This window comes from Trachurus japonicus, chromosome 9, assembly GCF_045865225.1.
Source record: "Trachurus japonicus isolate A0001 chromosome 9, Traja_1.0".
Classification (NCBI taxonomy): Eukaryota; Metazoa; Chordata; class Actinopteri; order Carangiformes; family Carangidae; genus Trachurus; species Trachurus japonicus.
The window spans coordinates 4,423,063-4,442,513 of record NC_140915.1 but is presented as its reverse complement, the minus strand read 5'-3'; the positions used below and the strand labels follow the sequence as shown (position 1 = coordinate 4,442,513).

General features: G+C 43.8%; 1 protein-coding gene across 1 annotated transcript in view; it reads left to right on the top strand.

Annotated features, from left to right (window-relative positions):
- Positions 1-19,451, top strand: part of ogdha (oxoglutarate dehydrogenase a) — a 64,837-nt gene that overhangs the window by 10,131 nt on the left and 35,255 nt on the right. The window contains exons 3-5 of the mRNA XM_085785717.1: positions 4,632-4,808; positions 10,373-10,475; positions 13,909-13,953. Of these exons, the coding sequence (XP_085641843.1) occupies positions 4,632-4,808; positions 10,373-10,475; positions 13,909-13,953 (325 nt within the window). The remainder of the gene's footprint in view (positions 1-4,631; positions 4,809-10,372; positions 10,476-13,908; positions 13,954-19,451) is intronic.

Here is a 19,451-nt window from a genome sequence, read left to right as displayed (position 1 = left end):
AACATGTAAAGGGAGGATGCGCTCGCTTGTTAGTTAGGCAGCTTCATGGAGCCCTGACCTCTCGTTCGCCCCCTGGTGGTTGGCGGACTATTGGTTGAGAAAGCGCTTGATTTGATATGCAGCACAGCCCGTTTTTTTACATGTTAATAATCGTGACGATCATCTTAATTTAATCGTGGCAGCCAAAATCGTGATCGTGATTAAAATTCGATTAATTGTGCAGCCCTAGATGGTAGCTATATAAGTTCTTGTTATTCCAATTACAATGGTTAAAAAAAAAATACTCATGAGAAATAAAAGTTTATCGCATTTAAAAGGGACTACTTACATTATTATGGAATATTATTATTATATTAGTGGTTAATTTGTTCTCAAAAAAATTTGTCAATAATATCGTTTATCGTCAATAATTTGTGGGACAATATATCGTCCAGCAAAATTTATTATCGTCCCAGGCCTAACTACTTGTGTCGTCCCCAGAAAAGCAGAGTAGCATGTGAATTTGCAGTGTTGGGCAGTAGCGTCGTTACAAGTAGCGGCGTTAGTAACTTAACTACATTTCTCAGTAGCGTGGTCGTAGCGTCGCTGTTTTCTACATCAAATAGCTTTTCAGTAGTTAAGCTGTTTTATTGATCAGTAGCGCAGCGGCGCAGCAGACAGTGAGAGAGGAGGAGGAGAGAGTGGATCAGGGCCGTAGCTGGACAACTTTATGTTTCTAATCGAGTCCTCAGAGAACAAAGAACAAAGAACAAAACGTTACACGTTCGCACGCTTCCTCTGCAACCCAAAAATGAAGCTGCGCTCAACGTCCAACAGGGTTTGAGGACACACATTCACATTAGTATTTTCCCAAATCTAACACAACAATCGCCAGCTAAGCTCACAATTCAGTCAGAAAACATCAAACGTGTGTGTGTGTGTGTGTGTGTGTAGGTAGAAGGGTATTTAGGCAGGAAGAGGTAGGACAAATGACAAGAGGAGAAGCTGTTACTCAAATATTATTTTTGCTGTTTTTCTTTTTTTAAATAGCCTAAACTATTAAAATGAACATTTTTTTGCCGATCTGTTTGTCTTAAAGTTTTTTTTGATCCCTAGAGAGCAATGACTTGGAATGAAGTTGGTTTGATGTAGTGTAGTGAAGCTTCATTTCATGTAGAGTAACTTGTAGCTTCGCTCACTACATTTTCCAAGTAGCTTGCCCAACACTGTGAATTTGTTGCCGTTGCCCAGTAATAGAAATTTCAAAAATAAAAAATTCGAGCATGGGCAGCGGGCCAAAAATAATCGGCTCAGTCCCAAATTGGGCAGCCCTGCTCTAAACGGTGATATAGTGACATGAAAAATGAGATATAATGAAACTCTCGTCCGTCACTATTGTTCTCCTGCTGGTTTTCTACCAGGAAGTAGTTGTAAACAACAAGGAGATTGGTTCTGTAGAACTCACCTGTTTACACACAGACGTTGGTTGACTGCTGCCGCCCATCGGACAACACTGCATCTCGTCTATAGAGGAATCATATAATAAGATCGTATATCGCTTAGTTGCAAAAGGTTTGGTCGTTACAAACGTCTGTGTTAATTAAGAGTCAGTTTCTCCCGGGGCGGCCCCCAAATAGTCGACCAGTTGACGATTTGTTGTTGATTAGTCAGTGGTGTAGTGGTCGTTGGACGCGAGGGTGCGCCGTCCCCCCAGTCTTTTTTCCCCCCTAGAAATGACTATGGAAAGCTGCAGATAGATAGAGCCATTAGAAACGAATGCAACTGATTTTTAAAATGTATTTAATTTTGATGTTGTTAACTTACAGGCTTTGTTAGTTTTAGGTTCAATATTTGTGCAAAAAAAGTCAAAGTTCTCAATAAACAACTAGTCCGGCCCGGGACTTTTACCAATTTTTAAAGTTTGGCCCACAGCGTATTTGAGTTTGAGGCCCTGGTCTAGAGATTAAAACTTTGTCTTGGACTTTCAACACTTTGGAGTGAATGAATTAGACAGTGGCATTAGTCAAGATAACAATAGGGTATCCGCGGGGTCTTGAAAAGTATTAAAAGATGATAAATCAATTTTGGGAAAATTAAGACCCTTAAAAAGTATTAAAAAGTCTTTTCACGACTTTATAAAGTCTTAAATTTTGAAGGAATCCAAGTAGGGAAATGGCACTTGGATGCCGCCCAAGTCTAGAAACAAAATCAAACTAGCTGAGGCACATGTCATGACTGTCGTGATTGTAGTTTTTTTGGGGGTGAGTTGAGCAATATTTCTTTTTTGATAAACTTTTCCTTTGATTTATTATCCCAGCCTATTTTGAATTCTGTTGTAAGTGGTCTACAGTCTTAATCACAAACTAAAACTGTTCAGTTAAAAGTGTCATTGATGTAAATGGTTACAGCTTGAAGCGGCGGTGAGGTATTAAAAAATATTGATAAGGTTAAACATTACAGTCTTGTTCAGTCACACTAAACTCTCGTGTGGCAGTGGACGGTGTTTCCATGACGTCACTGTCGTCACATATTTATTTCAATGACGTCACATATTTTGTATTTCGATGGCGTCCACCCAGTAAAAAAAATCCCCACTACACCAGTGCGATTGTGCACCTACAACGTGGAACACTCTGCAGAATCATTTGAAACTTACCTCACTTTTATCAATGGGACAATTTAAAGCCATAACTACATCTTATTTTACCTCTAACTGCTCCAGCTTTTAACTATGTTTCAATTTACCCTAAGTTAGTCACCTTAACTTCTGGTATTCTGTTATGTTTTTGTATGTTTCAAATGTCTTTGTCTTCTGTCCTTGTGTGTTTTGTGTTTCATCTCGGCTATATTCAGGGATGCAAACAGCGCGCCGAAAAGCGAAAACTCGCTTTTTTCATGACCAATTAGGTGACTTGTGTGAATCGTTCAGATCCGAAGAGTTTTTGTTTTTGAGGGGGGGAGGGGTGTTTCCACGGAGCTCTGCCCCGTTTCAGAGGTGAAAGAAGCTCTAGTGGAAAGACGTCGCCTCCGCGATGTAGAATGTGTTCAATTAAAGTGAAACTAACACATTATATAGGCCTGTATGTCCATTACACACTGAATGAAACATCCCATGTCTTTATTTATTCAGTTTATTTTAATAGTAATAATTATGACTAACATTCAGGGAAGACCTAAAATTCAGTAGGGCTGGGACGATATGCTTTTCTCCCGATTCGATTCTTCTACGATTTTTTGGATGCCGATTCGATTTAAATTGCGATTCTACGATATTGCCGATTCTCTCGATTTTTAGTCGCATTTTTAACATTTATCTGCACACAAATACTGTAGGAGCCTATAAATTAACATACTCCATTATAAAATGAACTTAAACCCTTTTCAAAACCTGTACTCTCTGTATGTAAAAGAGGCTAACAAATACACATTGCACAATATTTAAAAAAATTAAAAAAAAAAAAATTCAAAAATTCAAAAATTTTTTTTTTTCAAAAAAAAAAAATCGATTTTTGAAAAAAAAAATCGATTTAAAAATCGTCAAAAAAGATATCGCGATATCTATGTGAATCGATTTTTTCTCCCACCCCTAAAATTCAGTATCTCCAAAATTGAAATATTGCAATGGATTTTTTTTTTTTTAAAGCAGATATCATCGGCACGGCCGTTTCGGCTAATGCTGTGTTCAAGGCAGGCTTTTGAAACCGTAAGTTACAGCTTCAAGTCACAACTACGACTTGGTAGCGTTCCAGGTAACCCGTAGCTCGTGTTTTTACCGTCCTGTTGTCTGTGAAAGTTCCCTATAACGGCCACTCGTAACTTCCGACCCGTGAACTCGTACCAGATCGAACTGGTATGACTTCACAGGAAGGAAAAACACAAAGTACGAGTTTCCTTGAACGCACCATGAGTTAGCAGCCCCCGCCCTTGTCAGGCATCAATTGGTCCTCGTGCTACGTCACCACATTCACGCGCATCCCTTGGCTGCACACACAGCCCTTCATGCCGTTCTCTCCCCTCATTGGATAACACTTGTATCCCACAAGGAAAATTTTCTCCTCGGGTTACAGCAGAGCAGAGTGACGGAGAGACTCGTGTTTAGGCTGAAATACTTCATGTAAGTGATTGCTGACGGAAAATAGGACTATTTAGGACTTATATTAACAAAAACATTCCACTGATATCTGCTTTAATCATTTTTAATATAGAAATGTTGGCCTTCTGAAAACTATGTCCATCTATATGCAATCAATACTTGGTTGGGGTTGAACTACTGGAAATGGACTTTTCCATGATATTGTAATGTAATTATTTGTTAATGGTGAGCCCCCCCTCCCAGGAAATTCCTCTCTTTTTTGGTCCTGACCCGTTTGCATCCCTGTATATTGTAAATGAGGTTACTCCTCAATATATCTCCGAGTTTAAATAAAGGTTATGAAATGAAATGAAATGAAATGATTAGTCGAGGAAAAGTTATTTTGCGATATACTGTACATCGTTATCGTTTTATCACTCAGCCCAAAGTAGAATCTGTGTCTGGGGAGTGAAACCAACGTCCTCGTCCCAGTCTGCTGGACAAGACTGACCAGTTGTTTTTCTCCTCTTGTCTCCTCTCCTCTGACTCCCCCCACCCCCCCTCCTCCTCTCCTCTGTAGTCGTGGGATGTGTTTTTCCGTAACGCCAACGCGGGCGCTCCCCCCGGCGCGGCCTACCAGTCTCCTCTGGGGCTGTCGGCCGCTCCTCAGCTCTCCTCGCTGGTCGGAGCTCAGCCCAACGTGGAGAAGCTGGTGGAGGATCACCTGGCCGTCCAGTCGCTCATCAGGGCCTACCAGGTACACACACACACACACACACACACACACACACACACACACACACACACACAGCTGTCATGGCCTCCTCCCTCCACCAGGTGTCACTGGTGGTCCCAGCTCGGAAACTAAACCACCAATAGAAACCCAGGGCTTTTTCAAATTGCAGTAATCAATCGCGGTTTTAACGATAATTAAAATTTGAAACGATAATACTAACGGTCCGGTTTATCATTATACCTGTTAGAGCTGCAACAACTGACCCTTTGTCAAGGCCCCGCCCCCCACGGTTACTGTTGCTAGGTTGGACAAACAATGGTCACGGAAGGGTTAACTCCCATTGGAAACCATTGAAAATTAGGAAGATTTAAATTGCTAGTAAGGGAAATTTGAATTAACTTACATATCAGAAAAATGGTGTCCGTGATAGAAGACAGACGTGGCTAAAGAGCGATTGAACGGGCATTACCCGACTTTTCCGAAAAATGGGGAAAAATCATTGTTTTGGTCACTCACTACCTAGTAGCTAACGGCGCTAGCTAACGTTAGCTACAAGCTAATCTCCGCCGATCTCCCGTTTCTCCTCGTAAAACTTCACAAAGTTAAAAAGACATTAGTAGCGGTAATGTTACGTTTGCTAGATAACTTTGAAGGTATTAGATCTTCTCTGTTTATGAACACGACCAGAGAGTGGACTGGAGGATGAATGAGCTTCAATAGCACTTCAGTAATACAGCCAGGGAAAACGGGCTCACTTCTCATGAGGACTGCACACAACAACAACAAACAAAACTTTGCAGTTAACCCCTGACCTATGCCTACAGCTCCCCCTAGTGGACCACCCCCAAACCCTATTATTAAGCTCAACTAAATACATAACAGAAGCTTAAAGTAATATTATATGTTAGGCTAAGTATGTTTATTGATGTCTTGTGTTTAGGGAATGGGATAAAAATGACTCCAATACGTTCCAGATATTGTGAGTCGCTATTGCAGGAACCCCAGGCACACATTTTAACCATATTGAAAAATTATAAAGTAGTTTTTGCCAAAAAGTTGCTGTCTATCTATCCTTTCATTCCAGGGTTGTCCAACCTTAGAATGTTGCGCAACACGTGACATGGGGAGAAGCGCTCTGATTGGTGGAACAGCAGACCAATCAGAAGGCCAACAAAGGGTCAATTCATCGATTAATGGAACAAAAATCGATTATTAAATTAATCGTCAACTATTCTGATAATCTAATAATCAGTTTGAGTCATTTTTTTTAAAGAAAAAAGTCCAAATTCTCTGATTCCAGCTTCTTCAATGTGAATATTTCTGGTTTCTTTGTTCCTTTATGACAATAAACTAGGTCTCTATTTGGTTTGTGGACAAAACAAGACATTTGAGGACGATGTCGTCTGGTGGTTTGAGAAACACTGATTGATGTTTTTCAACATTTTTTAACATTTTATTGACCAAACAACTAATCGATTAAATAATCAACAGATTAACCGATGATGAAAATAATCGTTAGTTGCAACTCTAATACCTGTAATCGTTACTTCCCCACTACGATTATTATAGTAAATAATTGTACAACACTATGAATTTGTAAAATCAAATATAGTCACATTATTGTCACATTGTATAAACAAAATATTTAAAGTATCTGTTAAAGGGACAACGAGGAGTTTTGTTAAAGTGAAGTGTTTCCACACTACATTTATGAGCCTCCGCACCGTGAAATTCTTTGACCGGTGCAAGACAGACTCATGTTTTCATTCATCAAGAATTAAAGTCAGAGGTTGGAAGACGATCACATACCGTCGTAGTTCCCACCATAAACGGAGATTCATACGGCGGCGTTATTCTCATGACTCGCCACGAAACCCAAAGTAAAGAAACGCTGGTCGGCTCAACCAGCATTTCCACCACCACTAATAATAACAAAATACTCCACTAACCAATAACCAATAATTTAATTTTAACGCAACTAAATACTTGCAATGGAATCAGAACAGTAACTTGATTAGGATAGCTACTTTTCAAAGAAATAATCCGTAATCAAATACTTTCCCAGAGTAATTTGCTCCTTGTTTTTCACCAATCAAAATATGTTAGAAAAGAAATCTTTGTTCATCTTTAGGCCTAATTTTAAGACTAGGCTACATTTAGTGATTTACATAACCCCCTGCTGTAAACCTCAGTGGAAACTCAGACAGTAGGAAACTTTTAGTTCCTAAAAAAAAACCTCCAATTCAAAGCATTAACAGCTACACCTTTACTAGCCTACTACTATCACTAGGTACTACTTTTATTGACTTATTCTCTTTTTTCTGGCTGTGTAGATTTGTTTTTAATAGGGCCCGACCGATTTATCGGCGAGCCGATTAAATCGGCCGATTATAGCCCGTTTGAGACTAATCGGTAATCGGCCAAAACTCGCAGATTGTCGCCGATATTTTCAGGAATAAAATGCAGGGAATAAAACTTGGTTTTACTTTGAAAAGATTCCCCCGCACCGGCGCCGACCTCATGACAAACTCCATCCACTACCACCTCAGTCACAGCACACAGCAGAGTGACTGATCTGTCTCAAAACCAGTGTTGCCACTGGCTTTCTGTTTCCCTTTTTTTTTTTTTTTTTACCGCGGTCGGGTTGTGAATTAATTAATTAATGCTCGTCTCCGGCTGTGTTGGGTCCGAGATGCAACAAGCCGGTCGGGGTCGGGTTTTACCGTTATATACCGACATTTATCACCAATAAACACGTAGATGAGGGTGAGTGACGGGTGGGGCGGGGGGTCCGCGGCGTGGAGCGGTGCGGGACTCTGACTGCAGCCGGGACTATCATGTCTCTGCTCCGTGACACTGTGAGACTGACCGCCGGTGAGCGCTGTGACACGGCGCCGGGCACGGCAGCAACCGCTGATCGTTGAAAACAGTCTCCAAACCAGAAACGTCTGGAACAACATGGGAAAAAGTCGCTTTTGATTTTAAAAAAAAAAGAGAGAGGGAGAGAGAGACCCGCCGTGCCGTGTAAAAAAAAAAACAACAACAAAAAAGTCACGTGTCATGACTTCCTGTATTTGGCCCTTCAAAATAAAAGCCCATATTGATTTTGACTTAATTTTGACAAGACAGGGCTCCAAATGTTTTTTTTTTTCCTGCGACCAATCGACCAATGAAATTTTGGTTGGCTAATGATTTTTTGGTCGACCAGGCAGCCCTAATTTATATATTATATAATATATATAGATATATTATTATAGTAATACAATTTTAAAACTTAATTAAAAAATAATAATAATCGGCCGATTAATCGGTTATCGGATTTTTTCCCCCCTAATAATCGTAATCGGCATCGGCCCCAAAAAATCCATATCGGTCGGGCCCTAGTTTTTAATAACTAATGCTGGGTTTTAAAAATGCCCCTCATTTGTCATAACCTTCTTGACCGCTGAAAATGTCCGGCCCAGCTTAAGGTCTCGGTTTTAAAATCTGGCCCCACTGAATTTGTAATTGAATAGCCCTGGTTTACGGTGTCGATGACTGAAGTAAAGTTTCCTCCATCGTGTGGTTTCATGTGCTGCTCTCACTCGTCTTCTCCCTCAGCGACTCCGTCTAATTCCTGGACCTGTTGACTGATGGTGACACAACTGAACTCTCTTTTTAGTCGCTGTATAACACATATTATTATTAATATCAATATTATTATGGGATGTTTGTGTGGTTTAAAAGAAAATCTGTGTGTAACTGAAGTTTATAATCACTGTTGTTTGACCTCTGAACAGGTGGAGGAGCTCAGAGCGAAGGAGGTCTTCACAGGTCACATGATGTGAGAGAGAGCTGAGTTAAAGGGATAGTTCAACATTTTGTCAAATCGGCCCATTGCCATAATCCCTATAATAGTCATAGCAGTAGATTCGTTACCTTTAATTGTCGGTGCAAGCTATTTTTAGAACGGCGGAGCAGAGCCGTGAGTTGCTCAGAGCTACGCTACGGAGGCTCATTATGGGATTTCTTGGTTTCCCTCATCAAATACACAATCCAACAACTCCACAACGCTCTGGTGGACAAGTTGTGAGCTGCACATTCACCACGCTATGAGATAATAACACAACGTTACCACACAGAGTTGTTTTAGAGGGAAATACAGAGACTGTTGATGGAAAACTGTCCCTGAAGGCAACACGCATCAGCGGTTTTGCATGAATTTCCCTCTAAAACAACTCTGTGTGGTAACGTTGTGTTATTATCTCATAGTGTGGTGAATGTGCAGCTCACAACTTGTCCACCAGAGCGTTGTGGAGTTGTTGGATTGTGTATTTGATGAGTTTGATGAGGGAAACCAAACCAAGAAATCCCATAATGAGCCTCCGTAGCGTAGCTCTGAGCAGCTCACGGCTCTGCTCCACCGTTCTAAAAACAGCTTGCACCGACAATTAAAGGTAACGAACCTACTGCTATGACTATAGGGATTATGGCGATGGGGGAATTGCCTAAATGTTGAACTATCCCGACCTGTGGAGGCCTCTAGGTGTCTGTGCTCTCTGTGTCGTCACAACTCTGTGTGTGTGCGTGTGCGTGTCTGTCTCTGTGTGTGTGTGTGTGTGTGTGTGTGTGTGTGTGTGTGTGTGCAGGTGATGGGGCATCATAATGCTCTGCTCGACCCTCTGGGAATCAGCTGTGTGAATTTTGATGATGCTCCGGTGAACACCGGCTTCCAGGACGTCGGTGAGAGCCGCAACAAAAACAAACAAACAAACAGCCTGTGGTGTTAACGCTGCTTCTCCCTCCCACTCCTCCCCCTCCTCCCCCTCTTCTCTCCTTCTCCTCTCCTCCTCTTCTCCTCTCCTCTTCTCTCCTCTCCTTCTCCTCTCCTCCTCCCCCTCCTCCCCCCTCTCCTCTCCTTCTTCTTCCTCCTCCTCTCCTTCTATGATCTCTCCTTCCTCTCTCCTCTTTCGCTCCCTCCTTGCTCTCTTCTTTCTCTCTCTCTCCTCTCCCCCCCCCCCACTTTTTCACTCTCTCCTCTTTTTCTCTCTCTCCCCCCTCTTTTTCGTTCTCTCTCTCCCTCACTCCTCCCCCCTTTTCTCTCCCTCCCTCTTTCCTCTTTTTCTCTCTCCCTCTCTCCTCTTTCTCCCTCCCTCTCTCCTCTTTCTCCCGCCTCTTTTTCTCTCCTCTTTCTCCCCCTCTTTTTCTCTCACTACTCTCCCTTTCTCCTCTTTTTCTCCCTCTCTCCTCTTTCTCCCTCCTCTTTTTCTCCCTCTCTCTCCTCTTTCTCCCCCTCACTCTCCCTCTCTCCTCTTTCTCCCCCTCACTCTCCCTCTCTCCTCTTTTTCACTCTCTCCCTCTCCCTCTCTCCCTCCCCCTCTCTTCTCCTCCCTCACTCCTTTGCTCCGATGCTTCTCATCCACTCGTCTCTCCACATCCTCCCTCCTTTCCCATTATGTTGCATCACTTCCTCCTCACCTGCCTCCTCCTCCTCCTCCTCCCTCCCTCCTTCTATCATTTCGTTCAACCTTCCTCCTCCTCCTCCTCCTCCTCCCCCCCTCTCCCTCTGTCCCGGGTGGGCTCTGTGCTCTCGTCACTTCCTGTAGATCCGAGGTCACCATGTGGCCCAGTTGGACCCCCTCGGCATCATGGACGCCGATCTGGACTCGTGTGTCCCCACTGACATTATCACCTCCTCCGACAAGCTGGGTGAGGAGATAACCCCCCCCCGACCCCCCTCCCCCCGTCTCTGTAGACCCAGTCTCCCCCCTCAGTCTCCCCCCCGCCCCTCCTGGTCGGGGAGCGCTTGTTTCTGTCGCCTCACTGTCCTCAGGAAGGTTTTCACTCCGTTCCTGTGGACAGCGAACGTTTCTTGGAGGTTTGTCTTGAACCCGAAGCCTCCGTGAGACGTTCAGGGACCTCCTCATACACGGGGAACATGTGAAACTCTGTATGACGAGCGTCTCTGAGACTTTTCTGTTTGAAACTAACACCGTCCGTCCGTCCGTCCTCAGATAACAGGAATAATCCTGTCATCTTCTCATCACCTGCTACACTGATTGTCGGCTCTGTCTACTTCCTGAATCTTCTCTTTCAAATCAAACTTCCCAGCGGTTCGTCCTCAGAGTGTCTGGGTTACGTTACGTTAGGATGAGGAGGAGGAGGAGACTCGGCCTTAAACCTCTAAAGTCTCCGGTGCAGAATGAACCAGCTGTGGCATCAAAAAGTCCAAATCAGCTGCTGCTTTTTAAAGAAAACATCCAGGAGGAAGTAGTGTCCGTGTTGGGCACTACTTTCTACAGCGGATTAATCTACACAGTTGGTTTGTGTCTGTGTAGCAATTTTGAGACGACTTCAGCCTCACTGAGGAGACACTAACATCGTAGTCCCGCTACACGTTGGTTTCGTGCTTGGTGGTTAAGAGTTGGCCACTGCTGCTGAGCTCTGTGTTAGCTGCCGTCGGCTCGCCTGTCGTCACACGTTTCAGCTTCTGCTTTGACTCGTTTGTTTCTGTCGGCCGATCGCTGTGAATGCACAGACTGTGTCACCACTGTGTGAAACGGAAACAGGCGAGACAACGTCCCCAAAACACAAAAAACATGCTGCTCCTCAGACGCTCTTTGAAGGGAAACTCTTGGTGTTAGCATCGTTAGCTCACTCCAGCTGGAAACAACCAAACATGTTGACAAGTAGAAGTCGAATAATTGTTTCGTTGAAGTTACTGATCAAGGAGCCGCCTGGGAACTAGTTCCTAGTTCTGATGTAAGGTGTCCGGTAGGAGGAGGAGTCACTTGTAGCAGGTGTTAGCGCTGTGGAGGCTGTGTTCACATCAACCTCCATGTTTTTAGTGTGAAGGTCTGAACAAGCTCTGTGACTCTCTGTGAGAGTGGGCAGTCCTTTAGAGAGGATGTCTAAAGAGTGGGCAGTCCTTTAGAGAGGACGTCTAAAGAGTGGGCAGTCCTTTAGAGAAGACATCCAAAGAGTGGGCAGTCCTTTAAAGAGGATGTCTAAAGAGTGGGCAGTCCTTTAGAGAGGATGTCTAAAGAGTGGGCAGTCCTTTAGAGAAGACATCCAAAGAGTGGGCGGACCTTTAGAGAGGACATCCAAAGAGTGGGCAGTCCTTTTAGAGAGGATGTCCAAAGAGTGGGCGGCCCTTTAGAGAAGACATCTAAAGAGTGGGCGGCCCTTTAGAGAAGACATCCAAAGAGTGGGCAGTCCTTTTAGAGAGGATGTCCAAAGAGTGGGCGGCCCTTTAGAGAAGACATCTAAAGAGTGGGCGGCCCTTTAGAGAAGACATCCAAAGAGTGGGCAGTCCTTTAGACAGGACATCCCAAGAGTGGGCAGTCCTTTAGAGAAGACGTCTAAAGAGTGGGCAGTCCTTTAGAGAGGATGTCTAAAGAGTGGGCAGTCCTTTAGAGAGGACATATCCAAAGAGTGGGCGGTCCTTTAGACAGGACATCCCAAGAGTGGGCAGTCCTTTAGAGAAGACGTCTAAAGAGTGGGCAGTCCTTTAGAGAGGATGTCTAAAGAGTGGGCGGTCCTTTAGAGAGGACATCCAAAGAGTGGGCGGTCCTTTAGAGAGGATGTCTAAAGAGTGGACGGTCCTTTAGAGAAGACGTCTAAAGAGTGGGCAGTCCTTTAGAGAGGATGTCTAAAGAGTGGGCGGTCCTTTAGAGAGGACATCCAAAGAGTGGGCAATCCTTTAGAGAAGACATCCAAAGAGTGGGCGGTCCTTTAGAGATGACATCCAAAGAGTGGGCGGTCCTTTAGAGAGGATGTCTAAAGAGTGGACGGTCCTTTAGAGAAGACATCCACAGAGTGGGCAGTCCTTTAGAGAGGACATCCAAAGAGTGGGCAGTCCATTAGAGAAGACATCCAAAGAGTGGGCAGTCCTTTAGAGAGGATGACTAAAGAGTGGGCGGCCCTTTAGAGAAGACATCTAAAGAGTGGGCGGCCCTTTAGAGAAGACATCCAAAGAGTGGGCAGTCCTTTAGAGAAGACATCCAAAGAGTAGGCAGTCCTTTAGAAAGGACATCCAAAGAGTGGGCAGTCCTTTAGAGAAGACGTCTAAAGAGTGGGCAGTCCTTTAGAGAGGATGTCTAAAGAGTGGGCAGTCCTTTAGAGAAGACATCCAAAGAGTGGGCAGTCCTTTAGACAGGACATCCCAAGAGTGGGCAGTCCTTTAGAGAAGACGTCTAAAGAGTGGGCAGTCCTTTAGAGAGGATGTCTAAAGAGTGGACGGTCCTTTAGAGAAGACATGCACAGAGTGGGCAGTCCTTTAGAGAAGACATCCAAAGAGTGGACAGTCGTTTAGAGAGGACATCCAAAGAGTGGGCGGTCCTTTAGAGAAGACATCCAAAGAGTGGGCGGTCCTTTAAAGAAGACATCCAAAGAGTGGGCAGTCCTTTAGAGGGGACATCCAAAGAGTGGGCGGTGCTTTAGAGAAGACATCCAAAGATTGGGCGGTCCTTTAGACAGGACATCCCAAGAGTGGGCAGTCCTTTAGAGAAGACATCCAAAGAGTGGGCAGTCCTTTAGAGATGATGTTTAAAGAGTGGGCAGTCCTTTAGAGAAGACATCCAAAGAGTAGGCAGTCCTTTAGAAAGGACATCCAAAGAGTGGGCAGTCCTTTAGAGAAGACATCCAAAGAGTGGGCAGTCCTTTAGAGAGGACATCCAAAGAGTGTGCGGTCCCTTACTAGAGTGACCGACTCTGGTGAGTTCACACAGCCGTTAAAGTTTCATGTTGTTGCTGGATTTAGCTGATGTCAGCCTGCTGTTGTCACGGTAACCTGTGCAGAATGGCTTCCAGTCCCGGGGGGGGGGGGGTGAGTGTGGGTTGGTTGTGGTGTTGCTTCTGTGTGGAGGTGTGTTCGGCCTCAGCATGGTGTTATCTGCTTCCTCTCGTCTCCACCACCTCCACACCTTTGAGTTGAGTCTGGACCAACCAGGTGGTGTCGCCGTGGAGACGTCAGGGCGCCGTTTCACTCTGTCTCAGCTGTAGTAGCCGTAGCTGTGGTAGCTGTGGTAGTGGTGGTGTGAAGTGGTCGTGGGTGTCCGGTCTTGAGCCGGCGGGTAGAAACACTAACGGTGTCCGGGTGTCTCTCCCTCTGCTGCCCCCCGCTGGCGACCTTCCCCTCCAGACGTGGCCGTTTTCAAGGAGAGGCTGAGAATCCTGACGGTAGGAGGTACGAGCAGCTGCTGTCGGTCTGTCCCTGCTGCCGAGACACTGTAGCGTCTGTTCACTGCTGATCGTTCAGTGTCTGAGCTTCAAACCCTCCCACAGGTCAAAGGAAGTGTCCACAGGGTTGTCAGAAAATAAGAAGCAGGTCTACAACAGGAGGAAAATAGAGTTTAGACACTTTATATTGAAGGAGCCTTCTGGTTTGGTACGATCACGTCTCCACAGTGGATGATTTAAAGTCAGTGTAAAGTGAAATTATATTTGTGTTCTGAGTTAGTCACATCACACACAGATGACTGATGAACCGTCCTGACAAACTTGAATGATCCAAAAACTTCTCTAGTTTGTGAAATTAGGTTTTAAAAATTGTTTTATAACGTCGTTTTTCCCATCACTGCTGAAATATTTGTCCTTCAACAACAGTTTTATCCTCAAATTACACATTTCAGTTCTGTATAGTCATCAATCTGTTCACATCTTATTTTTTATTATATGTTTAAAATCAAATCTTGTATTTCACTTTACACTGACTTTAATGATATGTAATGACGGGCACATTATCCAACACAGACGTCGTTCAGCTCAGAGCGTTTCACAGAGAAAACAGAAGATTCGTCATTAGAAACGACAGTAGTGCAGAGGAGAGGCTTAAAAACTGAGAACAGGAAGACATCTGGACACACCAGTTGATCAGGACAGACAGGTAAAGCAGCAGGTGAGTCTCTCTGGGTTTGAAGCTCAGACACTGAAGCTCAGCGTGACCTCATAGTGACTTCAGCGTGACCTCTCTGTTAGCTTCTAGCTGCTAGTAGCACCAACTGTAGAATAGAGGAGAAGCTTCACCAGGTGACGGCCATTTTTTTTTATCTGAGATGAAGGGATAGTTCAACATTTTGTCAAATTGGCCCATCACCATAATCCCTATAGTCATAGCAGTAGGTTCGTTACCTTTAATTGTCGGTGCAAGCTGTTTTTAGAACGGCGGAGCAGAGCCGTGAGCTGCTCAGAGCTACGCTACGGAGGCTCATTATGGGATTTCTTGGTTTCCCTCATCAAACTCATCAAATACACAATCCAACAACTCCACAACGCTCTGGTGGACAAGTTGTGAGCTGCACATTCACCACGCTATGAGATAATAACACAACGTTACCAGACAGAGTTGTTTTAGAGGGAAATTCATGCAAAACCGCTGATGCGTGTTGCCTTCAGGGACAGTTTTTCATCAACAGTCTCTGTATTTCCCTCTAAAACAACTCTGTGTGGTAACGTTGTGTTATTATCTCATAGCGTGGTGAATGTGCAGCTCACAACTTGTCCACCAGAGCGTTGTGGAGTTGTTGGATTGTGTATTTGATGAGTTTGATGAGGGAAACCAACAAAGAAATCCCATAATGAGCCTCCGTAGCGTAGCTCTGAGCAGCTCGCGGCTCTGCTTCGCCGTCGTCAGGTCGTTTTAGCACAACGACCTGATGTAGACTCAGAGTCTGTGATTGGCTCACACACACACACACACACACACACACACTCTCTCTTTCTCTCTGTGTGCGTGCGTGCGTGTGCGTTACATAACGTGTTGTGTGTGTGTGTGTGTGTATGTGTGTGTTTCAGAGGCAGACTGCCACTCTCAGTTTAGTGTGGGCTGCAGACGGAGCGGTAAACACACACACCTGTTTGTGCCTGACGACCTGTTAGTGGCTGCCTTGGCCCCGCCCCTTTGTCATCGCCCCCGTGGCCCCGCCCCCTTGTCATTGCCCCCGTGGCCCCGCCCCCTTGTCCCCCGTGGCCCCGCCCCCCTGTCAGGAGGGGGAGGGGCCAGCTAGAGCACTGGAAAAGAGAGTAAGGACAGCATTGGTCCAATGGCAGCGCCTCCTGGTGGAGGAATATGGGTTTTGCAAAAGCGCCCAAGAACTGACATCTCTGCATTGTTGTTGAATGAGCAAGTGTGTTGTTTTCAATAATTTAAGGACATTTATAGATCACCCACGTTAATAGCATCATTGAGGATCCTTTACAGATGAATATTAAAGGGACAACGAGGAGTTTTGGAAAAGCGAAGTGTTTTCACACTACATTTATGAGCCTCCGCACCGTGAAATTCTTTGACCGGTGCAAGACAGACTCATGTTTTCATTCATCAAGAATTAAAGTCAGAGGTTGGAAGACGATCACATACCGTCGTAGTTCCCACCATAAACGGAGATTCGGCGGCGTTATTCTCATGACTCGCCACAAAACCGAAAACCGAAACCACCACCACTAATAATAACAAAATAACCATAGAGACAAAACTATACATTTATCGAAAATGGGCCCATTAACAAGTGGTAACGTAGATTCATCCACATTAATATGAGACTTTTTTATAACCAAATAGAAACTCCTCGTTGTCCCTTTAATGTTTCAATCTACATTTCGTAATAAACAAATTATAAGTATAATTTGATATGACCAAGATAAGACACCTAAAAACAAAAACACGGCCGTTTTCATCCATTTACAAGCCAGTGGGCAACACACATACATTGGAGTGAATGGGTTTTCTGGGCGCTTTTGCAACACCCATATCCTGCCACTAGGGGCGCAAAACCCTTAAACCCTTAAACCCTTAAACCCTTAAACCCTTAAACCCTTACCACGGGAGTCAATGGTGGTGTCGTTACTCTCTTGTCCAGCGCTCTAGGGCCGGCGTGCTGCCTGTCGATTGGCTGCGGCAGCTTCACGTTCACACAGAGGCGTTGTGTGTGTGTGTCTGTGTGTTTGTATTTGTGTGTGTGTGTGACTGCGCCCCCCAACGCCGCCGTCGCCGCTGCTGCTGCTGCTGCTGCTGGTGCTGCTCTCTGATTGGCTGAATCCGCGGTCGCTCTGTCCAGCTCAGCCTCTTGATTTCTGATTGTTCGGCCGTTTGAGCGCAACAGGAAACGTTTTTCTTTTGTTTTTTTGTTGTTTTTTTTGTGCCGGTTGTGTCGTTGGATTCAAGGACACGGGAAGTTTATAAGTCGATGATGTCACAGTGTGATGTCACAGTGTGATGTCACCCCCCCCGACCCCCCAACACACACACACACACACACACACACACTCTCTCTCGCTCTCTGTAACATCTCCTCTAACTCTCCCATAATCCCTCTGGGCTGTGAAATAATAATGATTAAACAGCCGTAACCAACCATCCATGCATCCATCGATCCATCCCATAACTGTTGCCATGACACTGCTCCTCTTCTGGTTGTTGTTGTTGTTGTTGTTGTTTTTGTGTTTTATTTTGTTTAGTTTATGAAACAGGAAGTCGTCTCAGCTCGTGGACGCTTCTCCTTCCTCCCGTCCAGCCACGTAGAAGGCCAAGTGTTAAAGGAATAGTTCACCCAAAAAAAGAAGAAAAAAAATGAAATTCAGTCATTATTGTCTCCCCCTCATGCTGATGAATACTCCGGAGTAGTTTTTTATTCCTCAAAGTGCATCTGGAGACCCGGGAGGCCGGTTCCTAGTCCAACCACAACTTTATATAGTTTAGTTAGTTAGTTTAGTTAGTTTTAAGTTTTTTTCGGACATGTTAAAAGAAATAAAACATAATACAGAAATGGACAGACATAACATAAAAATTTTGCAAAAACAACATATGAACAAAAACAAAAACAAAAAAATATATATATATATAATAAAAAAAAATAATAATAATAATTGAAAATAAAGGTAATTTAATTTTTTTTGTTTGTTTATTTGTTTGTTTCATATCCGAAAAGTAGTGGGAAGAAGTAAAACTTATTTACTCCCACCCCTTACTCATAAATTATCTATCAAGTTATCTAGTCATTATTACTTGAATTTATCTATCAAGTTATCTAGTCATTATAATCTATACAGTAAGTTAATTTATGAGTTATTTAACTGGATTTATTCTAATATATTATTATATTTATATACATATAGATTTTTTCTAACATATGAGTACTAATCTTTATCTCCCTATATAGTCATATACATATAAAAACATATACAAACATATATACATATATATATATATATATATATATGAGAGTAATTATTAGGACTTGACACAAAAACGTCCATAAAACTACACAAAAAAACATTTAATATTCCTCCACACTGCTCGTCCACTGCAACCCAAGTGTCCTGAAGGGAGATAGTCCAGAGTTTACTGGAAACTACCTCATTGAGGACATTTTAACAGCCTCAACAGGAATGTTTAACCCTCCTGTTGTCCTTCTGGGTCAGGGAAGGAAGGACGAAGGGAAAGGAGGAAGGAAGGACAAAGGGAGATATGGGAGGAAAGAAGGAAGGGAAAAAGGAAGGTAAGTTAGATGAAAAGATTGGGTCAAAAAGGAAGGAAGAAGTAAGGACGAAGGGGAAAAGGATTGTGGAAAGAAGGAAGGAACAGAATGGGTCAATTAGATCAAAAGAGGAAGGATGAAGAAGTCAGGACGGAAGGAAAGAAAAATGGAGGGAAGGAACAGATTAGGTCAAGGAAGGAAGGGGAAAAGGATTGTGGAAAGAAGGAAGGTAAGATAGATGAAAAGATTGGGTCAAAAAGGAAGGAAGAAGTAATAATGAAGGGAAGGAAGGAAGGAAGGATTGTGGAAGGAAGGAAAGAAAAATGGAGGGAAGGAACAAAATGGGTCAATTAGATCAAAAGAGGAAGGATGAAGAAGGGAAGGACGAAGGGAAAGAAGGGAAAAAGGAAGGAAAGAAAAATGGAGGGAAGGAAGCGGAAGGAAGGGGAAAAGGATTGTGGAAAGAAGGGAGAAACGAAGGTTAGATAGATGAAAATATTGGGTCAAAAAGGAAGGAAGAAGTAAGGATGGAAGGAAGGAAGGGGAAAACGATTGTGGAAAGAAGGAAGGTAGAAAGGAAGGTAAGATAGATGAAAAGATTGGGTCAAAAAGGAAGGAAGAAGTAAGGACGAAGGGAAGGAAGGAAGGAAAAAAGGATTGTGGAAAGAAGGAAGGAAAGAAAAATGGAGGGAAGGAACAGAATGGGTCAATTAGATCAAAAGAGGAAGGATGAAGAAGACAGGACGAAAAAATGGAGGGATGGAACAGATTAGGTCAAGGAAGGAAGGGGAAAAGGATTGTGGAAAGAAGGAAGGGAGAAAGGAAGGTAAGATAGATGAAATAATTGGGTCAAAAAGGAAGTAAGGATGAAGGGAAGGAAGGAAAGGAAAAAGGAAGGAAAGGAAAAAGGAGGGAAGGAACAGAATGGGTCAATTAGATCAAAAGAGGAAGGATGAAGAAGTCAGGATGAAGGGAACGAAGGACGGAAGGAAGTGAAAAAGGAAGGAAAGAAAAATGGAGGGAAGGAAGCGGGAGAAAGGAAGGATGGAGGAAGGGAACAGATTGGGTCAATTAGATCAAAAGAGGAAGGATGAAGAAGTCAGGACGAAGGACGGAAGGAAAGAAAAATGGAGGGAAGGAACAGATTAGGTCTAGGAAGGAAGGGGGAAAGGATTGTGGAAAGAAGGAAGAGAGAAAGGAAGGTAAGATA